Genomic DNA, 19896 nt, shown 5'->3' with positions numbered 1-19896 from the left:
GCGTTTGTTCCACAATTGTTTGATTTCGTAAGTTCGAAGTTAAGCGGCGGTAACGGTGATCTGTGAACTCTTGTTAACCACGTATTATTGGCAAAAAATGCTTCACTAGAAATAATGCAACATGGACGAAGTTCTATCTGGTACTAGTAAAGGTCGTCTTTTCGACGCCGGAGACAATTTCTTTATAGATTTGTACTTAGTCTTTGTTAATACAACCTGATAATGTTTAATTTAGTGATCATTCTTCCTCTCCTTTTGGACAATTTTCTTTTTCGTCCAATTCTCCAATATACTTTCCAATAAGCACGAACAAAGTGTTAAGGAAAGTGTTTATATCATTTTCAAATTTGTTTTTTCTTTAATGGTTTCAGTGGCCTAATGCCAACTCCGAGTAGTCATATTGCTGATGCTTCCTGACTTCATTCTCATGGTGCTCTTCTGATACGATTCAACATGAAAATATACAATATATTCTTCAAAATTTAAAGTGCTATGTTTTAAAGAAAAATGCTTTCAATTATCACCCAAAATGGTTGCCAAAGCGGGTCCAAAACAATCGTCCAAACCAAGCAATCTACAGCCGCGTTGTGCATCACGTGCAGCAGCCACTGTTTGCCGCTTTTCCGTTGACGGCAGAGTAGAACAATAAAAGGCTACACGAGTGGACGTGTGTGTCGTAAAATTTTGCTGCTCGTTCCAGAGCACAACAGCACACTGGCCGCCAAGAGATTGTAAACATATGAAAAACCCAGTACGGCGGATGCGGCTACTCCAGAACGTTCATCACTCCTTACACGTGCCACCGCTGGACAGAGAAAGCGAAACTCTGACCGAAAGCCGAGTAACAGAGAGAGAGAGAGAGAGTGAGAGAGTGTTTGTATCATAATAACTTAATCCGCACGATGATGACGATGTGGAAAATGGGGAATTCTTCGGGCACCCGCACGGGCCCTCAATACAGCAAGCAAGGCAATGCCTTATGCTGACTATGCTCTGGCCAGTTGCGAAGCGGGGAGCTATAAATACACCACCCGAACCAGCTGACCACCAGACTGTAATCCCTGTCTCTTTCCTTCTCTCTTAGCAAAAGGCGGTGCGTTTAGGTCGCGTGTGGTTCGGGGTCGTGTTTTCATTAAACATGCTTTTCGCCAAACCGTTCCCTATTGCGTCGTGCGTGGTTGTGTGTGTCCTCTGAGCCGAGGGATGCAAAAAAGGACCCCAATCCGGTCGGTGGTGCTGGCGGAAGTTTATGGCGTCACACTGTCGTCCACAGTAGTAAAAATACCGTGCAACCTCCCAAAGATACGCAAACAGCGAGACAGAGAGAGCGAGAGATAGCAAGAGAGAGAGAGAGAGAGAGAGAGCGAAACAGAGAATAGACCGAATTCACCACGCACCATCGTGTCGTTTGCTGAAAATTGGCAAACGATTCTGGTCTCGGTTCTTGAGGTGGTCAAACAAGCAACGTATAATCGCACTTCTGTGGCACAATGTTCTCTCGATGTGGAAGTGGAACCAAACCAAACGGGAGGGCTCGAAAGAGACCCCCACCGCAAGAAAGAAAAACGATTGTGAACTCGAAGAAAATTCGCTGCCGCTGGTAGTGATGATGGTTGATGATTATTGTCGGTGACATTTTCCGATTCATTTCAACCTTCCGCGAGCGCGGCACGGCGGTCGGTCTCAGTGGTTGTGATAATTGGCACTCTTATATACCTCTCGATGGCCACGGAGCTGGTACGGCGAAAGGAAAATCTCTCCGCCAACGATTTGAACATTTTGCCTGCGTCTCGCCTCGCACTGCCGTTGCTACCGTGGATACCGTCGTCGGAGGACTCAATTTTCTGCCACTACGGGTTGAATATGTTCGGTTGCTTTTCGGTTGATTTCACACGATGATCACAGGCACAGCACACTTCCTGCTGCTGCTGCTTCAATATTGCTTACTTTCCACTTATCACATTTTAATACACACCAGCGTGTTGTGGGTTTACCACCGCGGCGGCATCCTTATCAGCATCGCCCGCCATTACGCGATCATCAAGGACGACGTGTTTCGATGGAAGCGGCTTTTAATTGGCATGCTTTGATTGGTTTGGTCGGGCTGCCTGCGGTTCGCCAGAAACCGACCATGGGTGGTTTTGTTTTGGGTGCGCGCTCTTTTTCGGACCCTTTTCTGGCCCCGTTGGCCCCGTGTTTTTTTTTGATCGGCCTATTTTGTGTATTGTTTTCCAGTCACCGCAGAAGAACAAATTGGCGCTGTCTCGACGCTTTTCTCCGAGGTGAAAAAATGCCACCCAATCCTTTCGCACAAATCGCAGCTAATCGATAGCGGATGCAATATGTACGTATGTAAGACCCTCTTCGTGCGGGCAAAAACATGAAACCACACACTATGTAGTAGTTTTGTCTATATATCTCTCTGCGGACCGCCGACCCTGACGAAGGGAGCTCGCTTCTGAGCCCACGGTTCACAACGAGTATGGGGCGACTGAGGCGAAGTTTGTGCTGCCGCCGCCGCCGCGATGGAACGGCCCGTTAGCTCGAAGCATAGTTTTGAGCGCGATTGGCGTTCCGTGGTGTTCTGGGTAAAGGCAAATTCTCGGGTTCTTTTTGGTCTCGGTCAAGTTTCGGGTTCTTTTTGTTTTTTGGTCACTTTTTGGGGCACTGGCACGATGAGTTTTCCGTCACGGTATGCGCACTAACGCAAACGTCATCCCGCACTATCGGTACACTTTAGAATATCACTTTTCTTCTGCCCAGCACTGTAGTAGAGAGACACGCAGCCATAAACAAAGTGTGCGTTGTCTCTTTCCGCTGGTTGCTTTTCCCTGTTGTTTTTCTCTATCGATAATCCTCTAAGCGCAGTGTGCCAGGGAACACACCGTACTAGGAATTACTTTTGGTCACCACCGAGCACCACCAGGGAGTCCCTGTTTTGGAAGACATTGATTTTTCTCCGGTCTAGTAAAAGTCGGAATCGGAAACCGAGTGCGGCACACACGCTCGCTGTCCGAGGATTCCGACGAACTCGGGCCGCGACCGTCCAACCGCACGCCAAACTATCGTCTGACGTCCGCCTGGCGTCGTCGTCGGGTTCGTGACGGCGCGTGTACTCAGCAGTAGCAGGCAGCAGTAGCGTCGCCGCCGCCGCCGCCGCCGCCGCCGCCGCCGCCGGTCGACACGCGAGGACGGGTTAGCATGATTGCCGCTTTTCGCGATCGGTTTTCCACGAGAGAGCGTGAGCCGAACGAGGGTCTCTCGCTGCCTTTCCTCGAAAGAGAATGAAAATAAAAGGTGACATTTGCTTGCAGCCGAACGCACACTTCAAACAAACAACGCACGAAGCTGTATGAAAAACTTGCGAAAGATTGAAGCGAAACGCGAAAAAGATTCTTTGGCCCAGCACGGGAAGAATGGGGCCAGTTCTCCCCCATTTTGCTGCAGTTTTCCACGCTCTCGCCGAATGATTCTCATGCTCTCTTTCTCTCTGTTTCTCCACAATCTTCGTGTCCGACACGAGTAAATCCTTTCGAGCGAGCATAATGAATGTGTTTCATTTTTCATTCAGTTTCGCCGACGGTGGAAAATTGCAATTTTGAAATTCGTCTCACGACCTTTCGTTAATCGGCCATCTCAAAAAAGCATGTGGCGCTCGGGCACTAGAACGTCAGCTGGTTGAATCATCGAAGTCGAAGCACAAAGCATTTGACAGCATACAGCGGAAGCAATGGGTTTAAACTGACCACACAACCAATTTCTAAGCGCTAACCACCGCTTACCAGACCAATAAATAAAATGAGGTCAACGCTGAACGACCCCACCAATCACTCCGGAAGCTCTGCAATGTGAGAGTCCATAAATTGTTTATACCACAGCGCCCGGGGAGGGGCTTTTACCAGTTCACAAATCGATTCGCGACAAGGACGCGTGGTGATTTTGTGTCCGCGGACGGAAGCAGCGAATGCAATAATGCACAAAATTGAAGCCGTGCGTTGCGATGGTGTGGTGTCGGTGAATGGATTGTGATCGCCTTTCGATAAACGTTCTACTTCTGAAAATGTAATCCCCTTTCGAGCAGCGTAGGTTCCCTTCGTGCTAAATATGGTTGCCGTTTTTTCAATAATTCATTTGGCATTTGGCAACTATCAACGGGGGCGATGTGTTGTAACCATTCGGACGTTCCAAATGCATCACCTAGACACAATGTCCTTCATTTCAATTAAACTGAACACCCCAATAGGCTAAGCAACGTAGGGTTCGGGCGCCCTTTACAACGGTCATCTTTTGGTTTACAATTTGGCACACAAAGCATGGCTACACGAATTACGTTCTGCATAATTTAACGGGCGGCTGTAATGAAATACATGCGCTGGTCTGCGGCCAAATGTATTTCAGCTAGCTCAGCGTTCGGAAGGGTCCATTTCTAACAACAATAAACAGGTAAGGGACCCCTGATCAGCTGCAAAGCAGGACGAAAGTCGGCGTAAGGAAGGTGTCGTTTCCCGCACCCGAAACGTGGCCGAACTCAGCGTTCGGATGGCGCAATATGATTGCAGGATTGTCAGTTTCGAGTGTTGGTTCGAGCTTTGCTCACCGTAATCATCAGCATCATCAGCATCAGCAGCGAGAAAGGACTCGTCAGAGAAAGAGAGAGAGCGTACCCCGGGTGAAACGCTGGATGGGAATCCCCACTAGCGGTGGCCTAATGACAGATCGTTCCCCACGTTGCGCACCCTACCGTCACTACTGGCACGCACTTACCTTGTCGGGGTGTTTAATTGACTAGAGGTGAACGGGTCATCGTTTGCGTCGAAGAAGTCGTCTTCGCCTTCGGAGCTCGAGTAGGACGTTTCCGGCACTGTGGAGAAGGTATGGATCGGTTCGGTTATCATGACGATGCTTGTACGGCGCCTTCGTCGCCGTCGCCGCTGCCGTTTGGCCGTCAGTGCATGGCGTGCGAGGACAAGCAGTAACACTAGGACCAGCGCCGCCAAGATGCCGCACACCACAACGCATGTACACTCCAACTTTTTACTTGTGTGCGCTTGGAACCCGCCTAACGCACGAGCGCGTCTTCACTGTTGCTAACGAAGACGCAAGGAATACGCACGCCGTGCAAAGCCTTTGCTTGCCCAGAACAAAAAAACCCGCGAAATGTGCGCGTTTCCTTATCCTTATCGGGAACCTTTGTTACAACCTCGGTTCAGCATCCGTCCCTTCTCAACTGACACTACCCGCAAACACCTTCCTCTAGAACTACGAACAGGATCTAGAACACTAACAGGATCTGCCGACACGGGTGCTGCGAAGCATCGTATTCTTTGCAGTACACCACGCACTCCATTGACCACCTTTCCACCACTCCTGCGTGCTACACTACTACACGGTGCCTTTCCTGACTTCTGCTGGGACCGTGTATTTCTGCGTTCCGCTACTACAAATCCGTTGCTGGATACCGCGGGAGTAAACGCGGAAGCGTGACAAGCGTGCCGTGCCTCGCGTCGTTACGTCCTCGTGCTTTGGATCGTGTGTCCGTGCGCGCCGGAACAGGATACAATACTATCATTAATTGCCGGTCCCGCGTACGTAGTGGCTAACGCGGCGCGCTTCGAACCTATCGGAAAAACCCTCACTTTGTCTCTCGCTAGCCGAGGGTTGGTTTCAGTCGATTCGCTCTCATTCGGCCCTTTCGCCCTCTCTTATTCGCCCCACTCGACGAAGGTTTTATAATGTTCTGCAGTGTTTTGGGGGACTAGTGCGAAAATAAATCGATAGCCACGTGATTTCTGAGAACGCACGCAGTATGGAGCAGAGCACACGGACGACTTCGTAGGACTTCGGGGGGTCACTTTCACAGTGTGTGTCAGAGAAGGAGCGAAAAAACAGCTCGGAAAATGGAGCACCAACAGAGAAAGAGAGAGAGAGAGAGAAACCCGAACCGATACCGCACCAAACAGATACGGCGGCGGCCACGACACACGAACCCGCTGCCGGAGTGCGGCACTAAAACCGGGAGTCACTACAGTCTGTTCGAGGCCGAAGGCTGGTAGCAGTCGTCGGGCTTATGTTTTTCCTGCTTTCCTGCCCGTAACTGTGCCGAGCACCGAGTGTAGGCTGTCATCATTACACGTACTCCAATTCCTTGCCGGTCGCATATCGCGAATGTCGCGCTGCGGTCGAAACCGTCGAAAGAGAAGGGTCCGAACGGAAAAAACGACCCGGTGTTTGGTGTTCATCGCGGTGCGGTTCCCGTTGCGACGGGTGTGTTTGGCGAAAAAATAAATAAAAAATAAAACATAATATTCTAAATCACATCACAGCGATGGCGTGGTGCTACGCTGCTGCTCCGAATGTGTGTCAGTGTCGGGCGCGCCGAACGGTGGCCACCAAACCAGCTGGGCAGGGTCGATGTAAAAAAAAATGCGCACAAAAAATGACCGTGAGAGGTCTTCTTTTGGAGAGGTTTTGCCAGCCCGCCTATCGAGCGGCACTGACCAAAGCATCGGATCCCAGCCCATCCTTTGGTCAGCTGAGGATGCTTTCGGGAATCGATTTTTCCGAAGCACAAGTTTGGTAAATCGAAACCCCAAATAAAAAAGTCCTTGCGCGTGTCACGGTTCTGCTATCTGGGGTTCAATTTAATGCAATGTACTGTTCCGGTGCGGTTCCAGTGTCTATTATCAAACAAGATCTCTGGGATGGTGCTATAATTATGTTGTAACAACCGTTTCAAACACTAACCTACAAAAACTAGTTAACCGGAGTGACACGTCTGGACACGTTAAATGTAATTAGCGGGTCACTTTGCGGGCGTGACGAGGTGCGTGGTGGGTGGCGGCGAACGGTGTTGATCAAAGTGCGTACTTGGCCCGCCTCCGTACTTACCGCTGATAGAAGCAATGTTGGCGCGACGGACACTTTCTCTACACTCGTCCGCAACCTCGATGTCGGTGGTCAGTGACGAAGAAAGCACGCCCACCGTGGCAAGACCTGAGGTGAAGGAATTGCTGAGCGTCAGCGGAAGTGCTAATCGGAGGGCATAGGGTACAGAAGTACTACCTGAGTCACTGGTTTCAGTTTCTGTCTCCGACTTACTGGACACTGGCCCCTGATAGATACCGTTGATGGGGTTTGCCGTGTTCTGTCGACAAAAACGAATGCTATTAGAGGACTGGCCCAAGACGCAGAAGCGGATCAATCGTTTGTAAGCTTACCTTAGTGATTTGCAGCAAAACTATCGAGTGTTTGATATTGTCCAGCATGGCCTAATGGTGATGGGGCGAGCAAAGCAAAGAGGCGAATTATCGACAAATTAAAAGCACCATCGAGCGCCACACAACTTACATTCGCGTGTTCGTTGATGGTCTTCAGACAGCTCGCTTCCTCCGCATCGGCCTCGCCGAGCGCTTCCAACCTTGCGTCAATTTTCTGTCAACAGAAAAAGAAAACAGAAAGAATGTGCTCAAGACGTCCTTCACCTCGAAGCCGCCCGTTCGTCCTTCCTCACCGTTGTCTGTTCTATCATCAGTTGTAGAAACGCGTCCGCCTCGGTCACCTTCCGGTCGAACAGTACCAAATTGTTGGAGCGTCGTGCACTTGCGCCACCCGTGCCCACACCCATGGTTCCGGTAGCGCCACCAGCAGCGGAACCGTGACCAGAACCTCCCGCACTGACACTTAGTGCACCACTGGCACCACACTGGCTGTCCCACAGGCCCCGGCCGCGGTTTGCGTGCCGCAGAATCGTGTCCTCCAGGCGACGAACCCACTTTTCGCGTTCGTCGGCATCGCGCGCCTATTCTCGATCGATTTTTGGGCGAGAGAACAAACCAAAATTAACACCTAGAAGCACTAGAAGTCGAACAGCGGTTATTTACCTGAAAGTGAAAGGTCTTGTGATCGACTGTGATCGTGAACGTGTTGACATCCTGATCGTCTATACCGATGATCGCACCCTTGAGCCGCACGCACCCCCGCCGGACGCCTTTCATCATCTTCTCTTTCGACTGAAATGGAGAGCAAAAGAAAACATTGTGAAAATTAAGCACCCGAAAGTCGTCGTTCCGTTTAACCCGGCAACGCTGCCGGTAACACGAAGGTCATTTGTTGTTGAAACCACAAGAGACCACGACCACCACACCGCTAGGACCTGGAATCCAGCGCACGGTGATGGGTTTATGCTGCTGACGCAAGTAGCTTCCGCTAATTCCGTGGAACGTAACACAAGGATGACCCGTACAGGTGTTTAGCCGAGTTATCTCGCTAGACTGGACTTCGGTTGCGTTCGAGTTCGAGTTCCGAAGTCACCGCTTCCATAGCGGTTTTTGCGTGATTTGTTTTTGTTCGGATCTCTTAATTAATCCACGATCATAAACTTTTTGTCGTCCAACGTAGGTTTTAATTAGCCTGCACGTAAGTCGCAACACGCACAAAACAAGGCCAAAGAAGTCCTGCCAAAACCCATCGTAACCTCAATAAGTTACGGTTGGGCCGGGATCTATAGGAAATTGTAGAAAAGTAAAACCAACGTTAAGCAGTTCACATGTCAAGTGGGGAAATGTTTCGTTTGGAAAACTTGACCACTGAAAACGTTTTCTCCCTGAGTGACGAGAATGCCCAGCACGCTCGGTGCTCTCTGTGTGCGATGGTGACCCGACGGCAGAACCGTGGCGACGCTAAGAAAAACATGCAGCGGTATCCAAATAATATGCTTTAAAACGGGGCGCATGCTTCTCGTTGGCCCTCAGTACCAGCACAGCATTTCAGTGAACCTGATGTGCGGACACGCGTAACACGTGGCGTGAGAAGAGCGAAAGAGAACGAGACGACAGAACAGTGGGGTGGAATAAACAGTGAAATAGAGACCACTAGTAGCCGGCGGAACTCCTTGGCCTTAGTGGACTTCTTGTTACTGCTTAACGTTAGTGCGCGTTAATAAAACATTCGCAGTGCGTGCGTGTGTCTTCCTGACGTGTCCTTGTACCGATTTACCTTAAGGCGGCCTTATCGACAGCATGGATCTGTACCAGTATTATATCTACGAAAATGCCGGTAAGCTTCAGAACGTTGTTCAAACGGGCGACACATTTGGTCAGTTGCTAATCAGTGAACTCTTCGGACCGTTTGTTAGACCAACGAACTACGGAATGGTTTCTGGCCGGATCGCCGGTACCGATCGCCGCCATCATTGTCTGCTATCTGGCGCTGGTCTACTACATAGTGCCAAGGTAACTGTACACCCTAACCGATCAAATGGGACTCCTAATATCGTCTATTCGAAACCTACCAAACGACAGATACATGCGAAACCGGGAAGCTTATCAGCTGAAAAGCTTCATGGGTGCCTACAACCTGTTCCAGGTCCTGTACTGTGTGTTCCTGATAGCGCGAGTAAGAAAAGCACGAGTTTATCCTCAATTTGCAAGGGTCAACCAGTTTCCTAACTTGCCCTCCCGGGGCTTTAACCTTTCCAGTTGGTCAAGGCAGGTTGGCGACCGTACTTTTTCTACAAGTGCGTTGAGACGGACTACTCGCCGAACAACCCGAAGGCAGTGCTTATGGTCGAAACCACTTGGTACCTGATGATGGTGAAACTGTTCGAGCTGCTCGAAACGGTGCTGTTCGTGTTGCGCAAGAAACAGAACCAGGTGACACTTCTGCACGTGTACCACCACATCAGCACGTTTGTGATAGCGTACATCTACACCAAGTACATCGGAGGTAATGATTGGTTCATGTCGTACCCAAGATGTTGCTCACTCCACGATGGATCCTTTCCTTTGCAGGTGGCATGCTGACCTTCTCGATTGTGGCAAACTGCATCGTTCATGTCATCATGTACTCGTACTACTTCATGTCGGCCTACGATGTACCGGTCTTCAAGTTTCTGGTGGCAAAGTACAAAAAGTACATCACCAAAATTCAGCTGGTAAGCTAGCAGGCTCGAACCACCCGAACCGAACCACTCAGATTTCATCCTGGGTTTCCTCGGGTTTTTCGCAGGTCCAGTTCTGTCTGATCATGGCGAACAATTTGTTTGGCCTCAATCCAAGCTGCAAAATCTCGCACCCGTTCCTGGCCATGTACATACCGAACATCCTCATCCTGACGTATCTGTTTTGTGATTTTTACAAAAAATCCTACAGCAACAGACCGCCGAAGGGGGTGGCCGACAAAAAACGGCTGGCTCACTAGCGAGGCTGGCGCGACGGACGGCGTCGGCCCCTTTTCGCGGTCAGGTTTGCGATCCGCTGCTGCTGCTACTGTTGCAGTGTTGTGGGTCATTTATTTTGCTAGTGTTCGGCGAAATGAAATCGATCGGTTTCGGCTGGCCGTCTGTCAAGGGCGAAGAAAACTGTCTCCGATTGAACCCGATGTCGGTTAGGAAGACGAAGAGAGAGAAAGCTTTAATCTGTGGATGTGATTGGAATTAGAATGGTTCTTACTTTGCAAAAAAGGTTGTGCAAACGACGTACATTACTCGTTATGACAGTAGTAGTGTCGTTTCTTTTCTAGAATGCATTATGCAGATGGTTTTAAAGATGAGCTAAGCGTAGAAGCTAATAACTAAATTGAAAATCAATTGAAATTGCAACTGAATCAAAGTAAAAATTTTATCTAAATGCTAGTTAGAGCGATATGAGAAAGAGATTTCAAATGCATCGATAGCAGCTCAATAGAAATTTTGGCAAGAAAAAAACAAATCTACATTTACTTGTTATTGATACAATCATTAATCATAGGGCAATAATAGTTTGCAATTAAAACAAACAAAGAAATAAATAAATTATTTTAAAATCACAAATCATCTTTGCTCATCTGTTAAAATGGTACTAAAGAATTGATTTTTGTATTATGATTATATTAACGATTGTTTGATTTTTTGTTTTTGTTTTGTTTTGTTTATGATTAAAATATTGGCCAATCTTTCCATGGTGCCATTTTGGAAAATAAGTCGCTTAACAACAGAACAGCCTGTCAAACTAAAATACGCTTCGAACCATTCGAAATGACTTTGGTCGTCATGATCCTACTCTCGTCCGTGGGTAAGATTGTGCGAAAATTTGAAGAAAGCACCTAAATTTTCACCTGCGTCCGTATAAAGTCCAGCTAACACATCAATTGAAGCCCACTGACCATCAACAATGAAAATAATACGCCAATCGGGTTCTTGAGCATCAGGCCGAAAACGCTAATCTTTCCAGTAAAATTTTCTTTGCCAACGGGCCATATTTTTCACTTGGCAGCTGCGTAAATAAAGAAAATATGACGCATCTGGGGCAGTGAAAATCCCACAATCGATTGAAGGGAGGCCGTTATATCCAGAAAAGGTGTCTGTATCGTGCGATTTAAGCGCTGGCTGAGTCATAGAACCTTATTTGGTCGAACACGACGAAGGGACCACTACCGTCAATTCCGAGCGATACCGCCAAATAATAATAAATTTTGTTTGGCCAGAAATTGAAGATGTGGACTTGGAAGATGTGGTTTGGTGATGTCAATTGACGACCAATGCCATGCGATTTAACACCGTTCATACTTTTCCTTGTGGTGCAAGGGAAAAGATCGTGCTGACAAGCCTGCAGCTTTGGAGCATTTGAAAAATTACGTTCGCCAAGTTATGGCCGAAAAAAATCATAAAAACATAATATGTCATATCTTTTTTAAAGGTTGCTTTTCAAACTACAAAATGTATGACTCTGACTAATAAATAATTCTAAAGCATCAACAGTTTTAATGCTTTCAGGAAAACCAACATTTTCAGACGAATTGCACACAACATACCGTACATGCGTTCAGCGCTTGCATGCAACCAAACGCAATGATTTTGCATTTTAAATTAACGGCCTCCCTGCCCCTTAACGGCCTGGTTTGAAAGGTTTGTCGAAATTCATCGTCACAATTTGGCTTTCTTTATATTCAATCGTTTGTAGTACTTTTCGGCATCTGAAACGCAAACATCTTCTAACATTGTTCCCACAGCCAGCCATCCTAATCTTGTTGTTGCATTTCGATTGTTTCTGTACTTTTTACTTTCTATAGTTCTACATTTTTACTCACTTTTACAGGTTTTCACATAACAAACCATATGGCCTCAAGCTTCCAATGAGTCATTGAGGAAGCACGTTTAACCTCGAAACCATTCTTGTTACACTGTACAAACTACCAATAGCGTACACAATTAATTTTTTGAAGAGCTTAATCATTTAGAGCGTTAACTTGGAGAAATTAGCCGGCATTTTTCTACGGTAAATGAATTGTGGTTTTTAATGCTAAATAACAATTATACTCACAAATAGATCGACACAATACTCGAGGTTTCCATCCACAGAATATAATTTCGAAAAAAACAAACGTACATGAACCAAAAGGGGTCACATGTGTTTACTTGCCCGTGCTGTGTTTTGGACGCCGATCAGCAAGCGAATGATTCGCCATCTTCGGCGACACCCACAAATCAAAATGAAATGCAATGGCCATATGCAAATAAAATGGCCGCAAAATGGATGGTTATTTAAACCAGAATTAAAGCGAAATTAGGCACGATGCCGGATAACGACGATGGCCAGCCCGTGCTCTTTCAATGCAAATAAACTTTATGCGTGCATAACTCCCCAATCATTTCCCCAATTACTGAGCTGTGTAAACAAGGCAAAGGCAGTTCAGAGGAGATGCGCTCACGCCACGGAAAAGTAGCTGCATGTGGTCAGAATTGCGTTCTGTGTTTATCGATGCAAAATCAGGCTATTTAGAAACTTTGCGACAAATTGTTGGAAAGAAGGAACATCTTTTCCACTCTCTTCACCCCTAACGAAGCCTCCGGGACCCAAGGTCATCGGATCGTCCGAAGACCGTCTCTCGAGCGAGAAAGTGATGCCTCCTAGGCAAACATAAAACAGGCAGAGTCGCTAACGAAACGCAGGACAGTTCAATCGAAACCACCCCCCCTCTACCCACGGCAAATGGGGCTTTTAATGGGTTCGCCAACGATCGTCTCCTCGGCGATCAGAGTGCTCGCCGATTAAACCCTTCGCTAGCGCGCGCGCAACGTCACGCGACACCGTTGCGCGACCCGATATTGTTTTTTTTTATTGTTTGGGCTGCTACTTCGCCACGCGCCGCCGCGGACTCGGCGCGGTCCGCGGTCTCCGTCTAGTGGCCGGATCCCGACCGTCCACGAGCCAGTAGTCTCCCCGGCAGTGCAGCTTGGAGCGCACACGGACTCGGGTCGGTAGAGCAGTAGAGAGCAGAGTGGTTCGTTGGTGACGCCAAGTCCGTTTTTGTCAGCGCGCCGTCGTTCCAGCGGACGACGATCGTGGCAGTGCGCGCCCGAACGCCAACCGGCCAACATCGCTGCCCCCGGCGCCCAGCAAGAACACGGAAAAGAACGAACCGTCCGTCACGTTCTCGAGCCTCGCGCACCACACAAAATACGCCCACAAAACACACGGCATGGATTTTGACAACAGTACCCAAGGGGGTGCCGGCAGTCTTGAGGGGTTCCAGCAGCAGCTCGACCACTGGTACACCTTTCTGGTGGACGATCTGAGCGATAAGCGCTCGGAGCGCTTCCCGTTCCTGTACAGCCCGCTCTGGCCGCTGGCGGTGCTGGCCGTCTACTTCCTGCTCGTGTTCTACTGGATACCCAAGTAAGTGTGCGCGCGGTGAATCGCACACCGTCGGCGGTTTCGCAGTTGCCAGTTGTTTCGGCGTAACTCCATATCTCACCTGCGCGGTACCCCTTCACAGTCATATGCGCGATCGCAAACCGTACGATCTGCGCAAGGTGATGGTGGGCTACAACGCGTTTCAGGTGGTGGTGTGCTACTGCCTGATCCGGCAGCTCGTGCGCCACGGCTGGACCTTCCGCTACCTGTACGCGTGCGAGCTGGTCGACTACTCCGAGGGAAAGGATGCGATCGGGTTCCTGGTCGCCGCGTACCTCAACTACGTCGTGAAGACGATCGAGCTCACCGAGACGGTCATGTTTGCGCTGCGCAAAAAGCGCAACCAGATCTCCTTCCTGCACGTCTACCATCACGTCTTCACGTACCTCCTGGCGTGGATATTTGCCAAATATGTCGGAGGTAGTACACACCGGGACCGTTCCTGGAGGCACTCATGAGACTCTCTCTCTCTCTCCCTTTCTCTCCCTCTCTCCTGTCTCCTTCTCGCCACAGGAAGTATGCTCACCTACACGATCATCGTCAACTCGATGGTGCACATGTGCATGTACTCGTACTACCTGATGGCCGTCATTCCCGAGTACGTGCCGTTCAAGTTGAGCAAACTGAAGCGATACATCACCTCGATCCAGATCGTAAGTGATCCCTTCTCCCCTTTCCCCTTTCTGATCCCTACGGCCACTAATGTGTTTGTGTCCTTGCAGATCCAGCTCGTCAGCATCCTGCTCAACATTCTGTTTGCGATGCGCAGCGGGTGCGGCATACCGCGCACCCACATCATGCTCTACATGCCCTACATGGTGGTGCTGATTTCGATGTTCGTCAACTTCTACTACAAAACGTATCGGACCGCCATCAGCCAAACGCTCGGCGTCTGCTACACCGACGGGGGCCTGAGCCGGAGCAACCGGAGCAGCAGAAAGCTGGACTAGGCGGCTGAGGTTCGTCCGCCCCCCCAGTGTGGTACACACTCTAATTGGTGCCGGAAGGATGTGCGGCGTATGTCGGCTGCTGCTGGGACAGTGATCAGTGATACGTGGGGGAGATCGCGAGAGGATAGCATACTAAATTATAGTCCTGCTCTCCCATTTCAAACTGTGCGCACTACGGAGTGCGCATCCGTGCAGAACACATGACGACCACACGACGCGATATATTTATATGGTTATGAACAAACACGCACACACAGCCGCGAGACTACAGATGAAAATCGAAAACAAACCACCCAGCGGTGAAAATAAAGTCACTTTCAGTAGGGTTAGTGGAAAGCTCCTAGACGACGATCTCTGCGCGCCTGTTCATTAGTCGCCACTTCGCTTCCGTCCGAAACATCCGAAAGTCCCAGCGAAACCGATGACAGTTACCCGCCAAACCGAGGCGATCGCCGCATGGTCACGTGTTGGCCACACACGCGCCACCGAGCTGTTTAGTAATTGTAATTTTTATTTGCCCCTTAGTGGCTCGCTCGTTATAATTGATCGAATAAAAAGGACCACCGCCGGACCCCGGGCCCCGAAAAGCTAGCTTTCGTTTCGCGCACCAACCAACGCCGGACACGCGGCGCGCACCGGCAGCAACCGCACTTTTCATACACAGATGGTTGGATGGTGAAAAATTTACAACAATAGCTTTCCTCCGTCCCGGGCCCAGAGAAAGTGATTAAAAGTGTTACATAAATGCATGGGGGCCGTGGGGCTCCTCGGGAAGGGGGGCAGCCGGCCCTCGCTGGACACAGCCTGTGTCGTTCGTGGCTGACGAGAGACGTAACCGAGGCGCGTTTGATGTATTTTTGGGGAAAAGCTAATCGCCGCCCATCAAACCGCCAACAGCCATTTGACCTAATTTGCGCGGCGCACACCGCGCACACAATAGATCTCGAGGGTTATGCAAAAATCGTGTCAGAGTTGTTGTTAAATTTGCACAACACTCCCCTCCCCTCCCCTCCCCGCAACAGCACATCTGGCGGATATCTGGCATCCAAGCCGGGATCGTCGTGGCTAGAAATAACGCACAATAAATTAATAAAATACTAAACGAAGCCTACGGATGGCCTAAACGTTTGCGCGAACGTTTGAGTGAACCGGATCTGGCATAAGGATCTATTGCTCATGTTGGGTGGCACAAAAAAAGGGACACACCACCACACAAAATGAAGCACAGAATCAGTGCATTAACCTTCAATGAAATCGACGTGCACACGCACCAGCAACTTGTCGTTCTCGGTGTCGGGCCAACAAATTGACCCTAACGTTTCGTTTTTGCCCTGCGTCCGACCCCTTGAACGGGGCCGCAAGTAAACAAGGTCGGTGCGTGTGGCGCAGGCAAAGTACTAAAGGTAACTAAAAAAAACACTAACACCCGGGAAACCCGTTGAAAATGTCGCCCAAACTAACGGCCAGACTATAAAAGTTGTTTTCTGCTGTCGGTCGGCCTTCGCCAACCACCGGCCACTTGAAGATCCGGGGCGGTGAATGAAATTTCAGTTGTAACTCTCCAACACCAACTCGGAGTTCCCCACGAGATTATAAACATATTCATAAAGAGCACTTCAAATGGGGAAGTCGGTGAAGAAAAAAAATGCGTGATCTAACTCATCTTTGGAGGTGACGCCAAGGTTTAAAGGTTCACCACTCGACTCGGGTTGGCCTTTTCCGGTACGATGATAACCGAGACGAAAAGCTGGGCGCCAATCAGCCAGATTTTCGAACACGCAAAAGGCACACGTGACCGGAGGTGCATCTTTCCCCGGGAGACGGGCCCCGTAGGGCTTGCGTCATCCACCTGTGGCCGCGCGGGGGAAACATTAAAACACGATGTAGCGTTATTGGGCACGGTGGTAGCCTTACGGTTCGAATTGACGCACCAGCAGCCAGGACGGTGGTGGTGCGTACCACTTCCGTCTGCGCGGCGACAATGTTCTTAATTACTGTTTTAATTACTGCACCTCTAATCGACAAGTTCTTGCGCCGCCAGAGTGTTCACCATCGCCACGTGCGATTGACGCCACTCTTAATGCGCAACGCGACTAAACCCACTTATGATTATTCTGCGTGGGACCTTTTTTCTCCACCACACCACGGGGCTTCATTTGAATGACGTATAATCAATAATGGGCGTTCATAAGTTCACAAAATCATTTCAATGTGTAATGACAGCAAAGCAGGAAGATGAATCGATTATCGGGCCGGTGTAGAATTGGGCGTTTAAAAAAAAAAAGGAGGAATTAATATTTGCCCACACAGCGTCGGAACACAACGCGCCAGAGAGCCCGCCTGGCCGCTGCTGCCGTTGCTGGCTAAGCTGGGAGTGTTATTCAATGTTTGTGTCCCTTTGAGGCGGCTCCATTTTGTAACTATTGACACTGCGCGCCCGGGCACGGTATTTGATCGCGATCGCGATCCCGGCTGGCAGTTCCGGGCCGCAACACCTTAATGTTTGCGTCTCCGGCGGCGTAACGTGTACTAAAGCGCGCCCCGATCGATCGGTGATCGGCATTCGGTGACCGGGAGAAAATCGATAGCTATGGGCCCATTTTTCCGGCTGATAGAACATAAATCTGTCCATGAGAGCGCCCCGTCGAACGTTTTCGTCGGCCAATGTGGTAACAGTGGCCTCAACGACCGAACAAACGGCGTTCGGGCGGCTTATAAACAATAATTAATCGATCGGTTCTGTCAGTGGCTTCCTCTCGGCGCTTCAACTAATTTTCCATTTTCCGCTTCTGCGCTGCCGAATGGCTTTCGGAACCGGAACGGAGCCCCCCGAACAAAAGAACGGTACGAATGGTACGAAGGATGTGCCAACCACCTTCAAGGGTCCCCGTTGGGGTTTTCCATGGCCGATTCCGAGGGTTGACTACGACGCCCCCCCAAAGTGATGGAAGAAGATCGGATCAATCAGTGTAACGCCAGAAAAAAAAACACAAACAACGACAAACGGAAGGGTGTCGCAAAAACGGTTTCCTAATCGAACGGCCGACCCTAACCTTCGCGAGTCAATCGATCGCGATTTGGAGCGAGCGCCAAACACCACATCATGGGGTCCACTTTCACCCGCACTGGAGATGGGTTCAAAACGGCGGCCACTTCACTTTCAACCGCCTCCGACTTTTCCGATCCCTTTTCGCCGGACGTTGATTAACGAATTTCGAAAGAAAAGTCGTCCAAATGTTGATATAATTTTGTTTCTCAATCACCCGACTGGAACCCGACCGATTGCTGTGTGCGCCCGTCCGGGCTCGGAGCTCTTCCACAAACTCCGACACCCTTCGGTGGTTCGTTATGGCCGGGTGTGGGTATTATTTTTAAGCACATTTGTTCGGCCCGGACAAGCGAAAGGCTACCCCGCCGGCCTGACGCCCAGTGCGTGTGTCACATTCGATAATATGGCCGCGAGCGAACGAAATGTGGCTCCGTCGGCCGTCCAGAGGGGAGCATTACAATTTATGCTGTGTTACCGAGTGAGATGGAGAGAGAGTGGGAGAAGCTCCCGCTTTTGGCGGAAAAAAGGAAAAGCCCCAAAAAACACACCAAGGGAGGCACTGTAAACGTTACGTTGAAGACCGATTTTCGAATGTTACGACGACAACGCAGCGCATTCCGTGGCGCGTAGTCGGTGCTTCGGACTCGTTATTTTCGGCGCTGTGTATTTTGGTGTAGTAGCGACACCAACTCCAGCCAGCCCTTCGCTAGGTTTTCAGTGCACCGGATCGCTCCGAATTGCGGTCACCCCCATTGTGCAATGTGATGCAATTTTTTCCCACAAACATTCGCCATACTTGGGACGCTGCGGCTCATTATCGGTGCCCTTCGGTCGGCCGAGGCGGATATGAGACAATATTGGGCCGGCTAGTTCGATACGGGTTATAGGTCAAGTTCGTTCCATGCGGTGCCAGCGTGATAGGATGGAAGGCACACATAGGTACACAAAAACCGCCGTCACACGTGGGAAATGATTTTGGCAAAACACGCCACTCGAATCCAAGGATGAAACCGAGTGTGAGAATCCACGTTCGGAGCGCTGTAGAACCGTTCTCACGGGCGATATTGGTACACGGGGGGCTTGATTAAGCTGATCCACCCCTGGTGTCCACCCGACCGTGTGGACACCAACCTGCAAAATTGGAAACAACTATCAAATCCAAACATAAATCTGATTGTCTTTCGCGAGTCGTGAAAATGGTCACGAAACGTCTACAACACGGGCCAACCCGGGGTTGCTTGTTATTGATTACATCAAACGTTGGATTTTCGAAATCATTAGTCACTCCACGCACTTTCTACGGTTGGTCCCAAATTCGAAGTCTACGTCATATACTTTTTCGCAATATTTTTGAAAGGGTTCGTTGTCTGGCGGTTAAGTCTTTCGTTTGCTCCACCACACAGAATACGTACGCTTGGCTTAGGGAGTTTCTCTTTTAGGTTGATCTTGTGAATGCGAGATTAATGCCTAGCAACCCACCCAGTAACCTCCGACCCAGTGGGCTGTTGGTTTGTGTACGTGATAAACTCCCGCCCGAATGTGCGCGCTTTACCGAGTCAAATGAGTCGTCTTTTTGTAGTACATTTCTTTACGTAAGAACTTCTCCCAAAAGAGAGCTCCAAAAAGCCACGAACAACCGCGTTCGTGTCGTTCGGGAGCCAACGAACCCGAGTCCAGGAACGACCGGGAAGTAAAACGAACGATTGAAAGTTAGCCGGCCGGCAACATAATCCACGTTGGCGATCCCTCATTGATCGGTTGCTAAGGCCGACCGTCAATCTCGGCGGATCCCGAAGGGGAGTTAAGCGATAGATAACGGGGTCGGCGTCGGTGTGATTTAAATTAGTGTGCATATCACAGTATCACGTTTCGAGGCTCCTACAACTTTTCGCATTTCGCACGGCCAGATTCGACAGACGTATCGGAAGCAGCACAAAGATAAATACAGCGAAAAGATCGACACAACACCGGCCGAGACATCGGCATAGGACACACCGGCAACCATCAGTGTTGTTAATGTTTAATGCGAAACACGCGAAGTGCTAAATTAGGATTTTCTACAGAAAATTAACGACACAACACGCCGCCGTTTCCTATTCTTCGTCCGCCATCCAAAAATGCAGAAGGTTAAAAGGGACACACATTCCACGTACCGGTCACAGGCGCACCAGAGTTCGCGTTCCACCGAATGCGGAAGAAACGGTTTTGCTTTGGGGGAAATGCAAAT

At 49.6% G+C, this 19896-nt stretch overlaps 2 protein-coding genes across 4 annotated transcripts in view; one reads left to right on the top strand and one right to left on the bottom strand.

Annotated features, from left to right (window-relative positions):
* LOC131205657 (oxysterol-binding protein-related protein 9) overlaps positions 1–19896 on the bottom strand; it is a 31538-nt gene that overhangs the window by 5203 nt on the left and 6439 nt on the right. The window contains exons 2-8 of one of the 3 annotated variants that reach the window (XM_058197853.1): positions 7881–8009; positions 7511–7798; positions 7348–7431; positions 7218–7268; positions 7063–7144; positions 6889–6993; positions 4765–4861 (exon numbers count right to left, since the gene is read on the bottom strand). In XM_058197853.1, the coding sequence (XP_058053836.1) occupies positions 4765–4861; positions 6889–6993; positions 7063–7144; positions 7218–7268; positions 7348–7431; positions 7511–7798; positions 7881–8009 (836 nt within the window). Of the gene's footprint in view, positions 1–1716; positions 1910–4764; positions 4862–6888; positions 7145–7217; positions 7269–7347; positions 7432–7510; positions 7799–7880; positions 8010–19896 lie in introns of those variants that run through there. The other 2 variants (XM_058197852.1, XM_058197854.1) reach the window with 2 other exon arrangements.
* Positions 13204–14955, top strand: LOC131205658 (elongation of very long chain fatty acids protein 4-like). The gene is made up of 4 exons (XM_058197855.1): positions 13204–13652; positions 13753–14090; positions 14184–14323; positions 14393–14955. Exons 1-4 carry the CDS (start codon positions 13456–13458, stop codon positions 14618–14620), a joined length of 903 nt encoding a protein of 300 aa, XP_058053838.1. The 5' UTR covers positions 13204–13455; the 3' UTR covers positions 14621–14955.

The sequence above is a fragment of the Anopheles bellator genome, chromosome 1 (genome assembly GCF_943735745.2).
Source record: "Anopheles bellator chromosome 1, idAnoBellAS_SP24_06.2, whole genome shotgun sequence".
Classification (NCBI taxonomy): domain Eukaryota; kingdom Metazoa; phylum Arthropoda; class Insecta; order Diptera; family Culicidae; genus Anopheles; species Anopheles bellator.
This window is presented reverse-complemented; position numbering and strand designations above follow the sequence as displayed.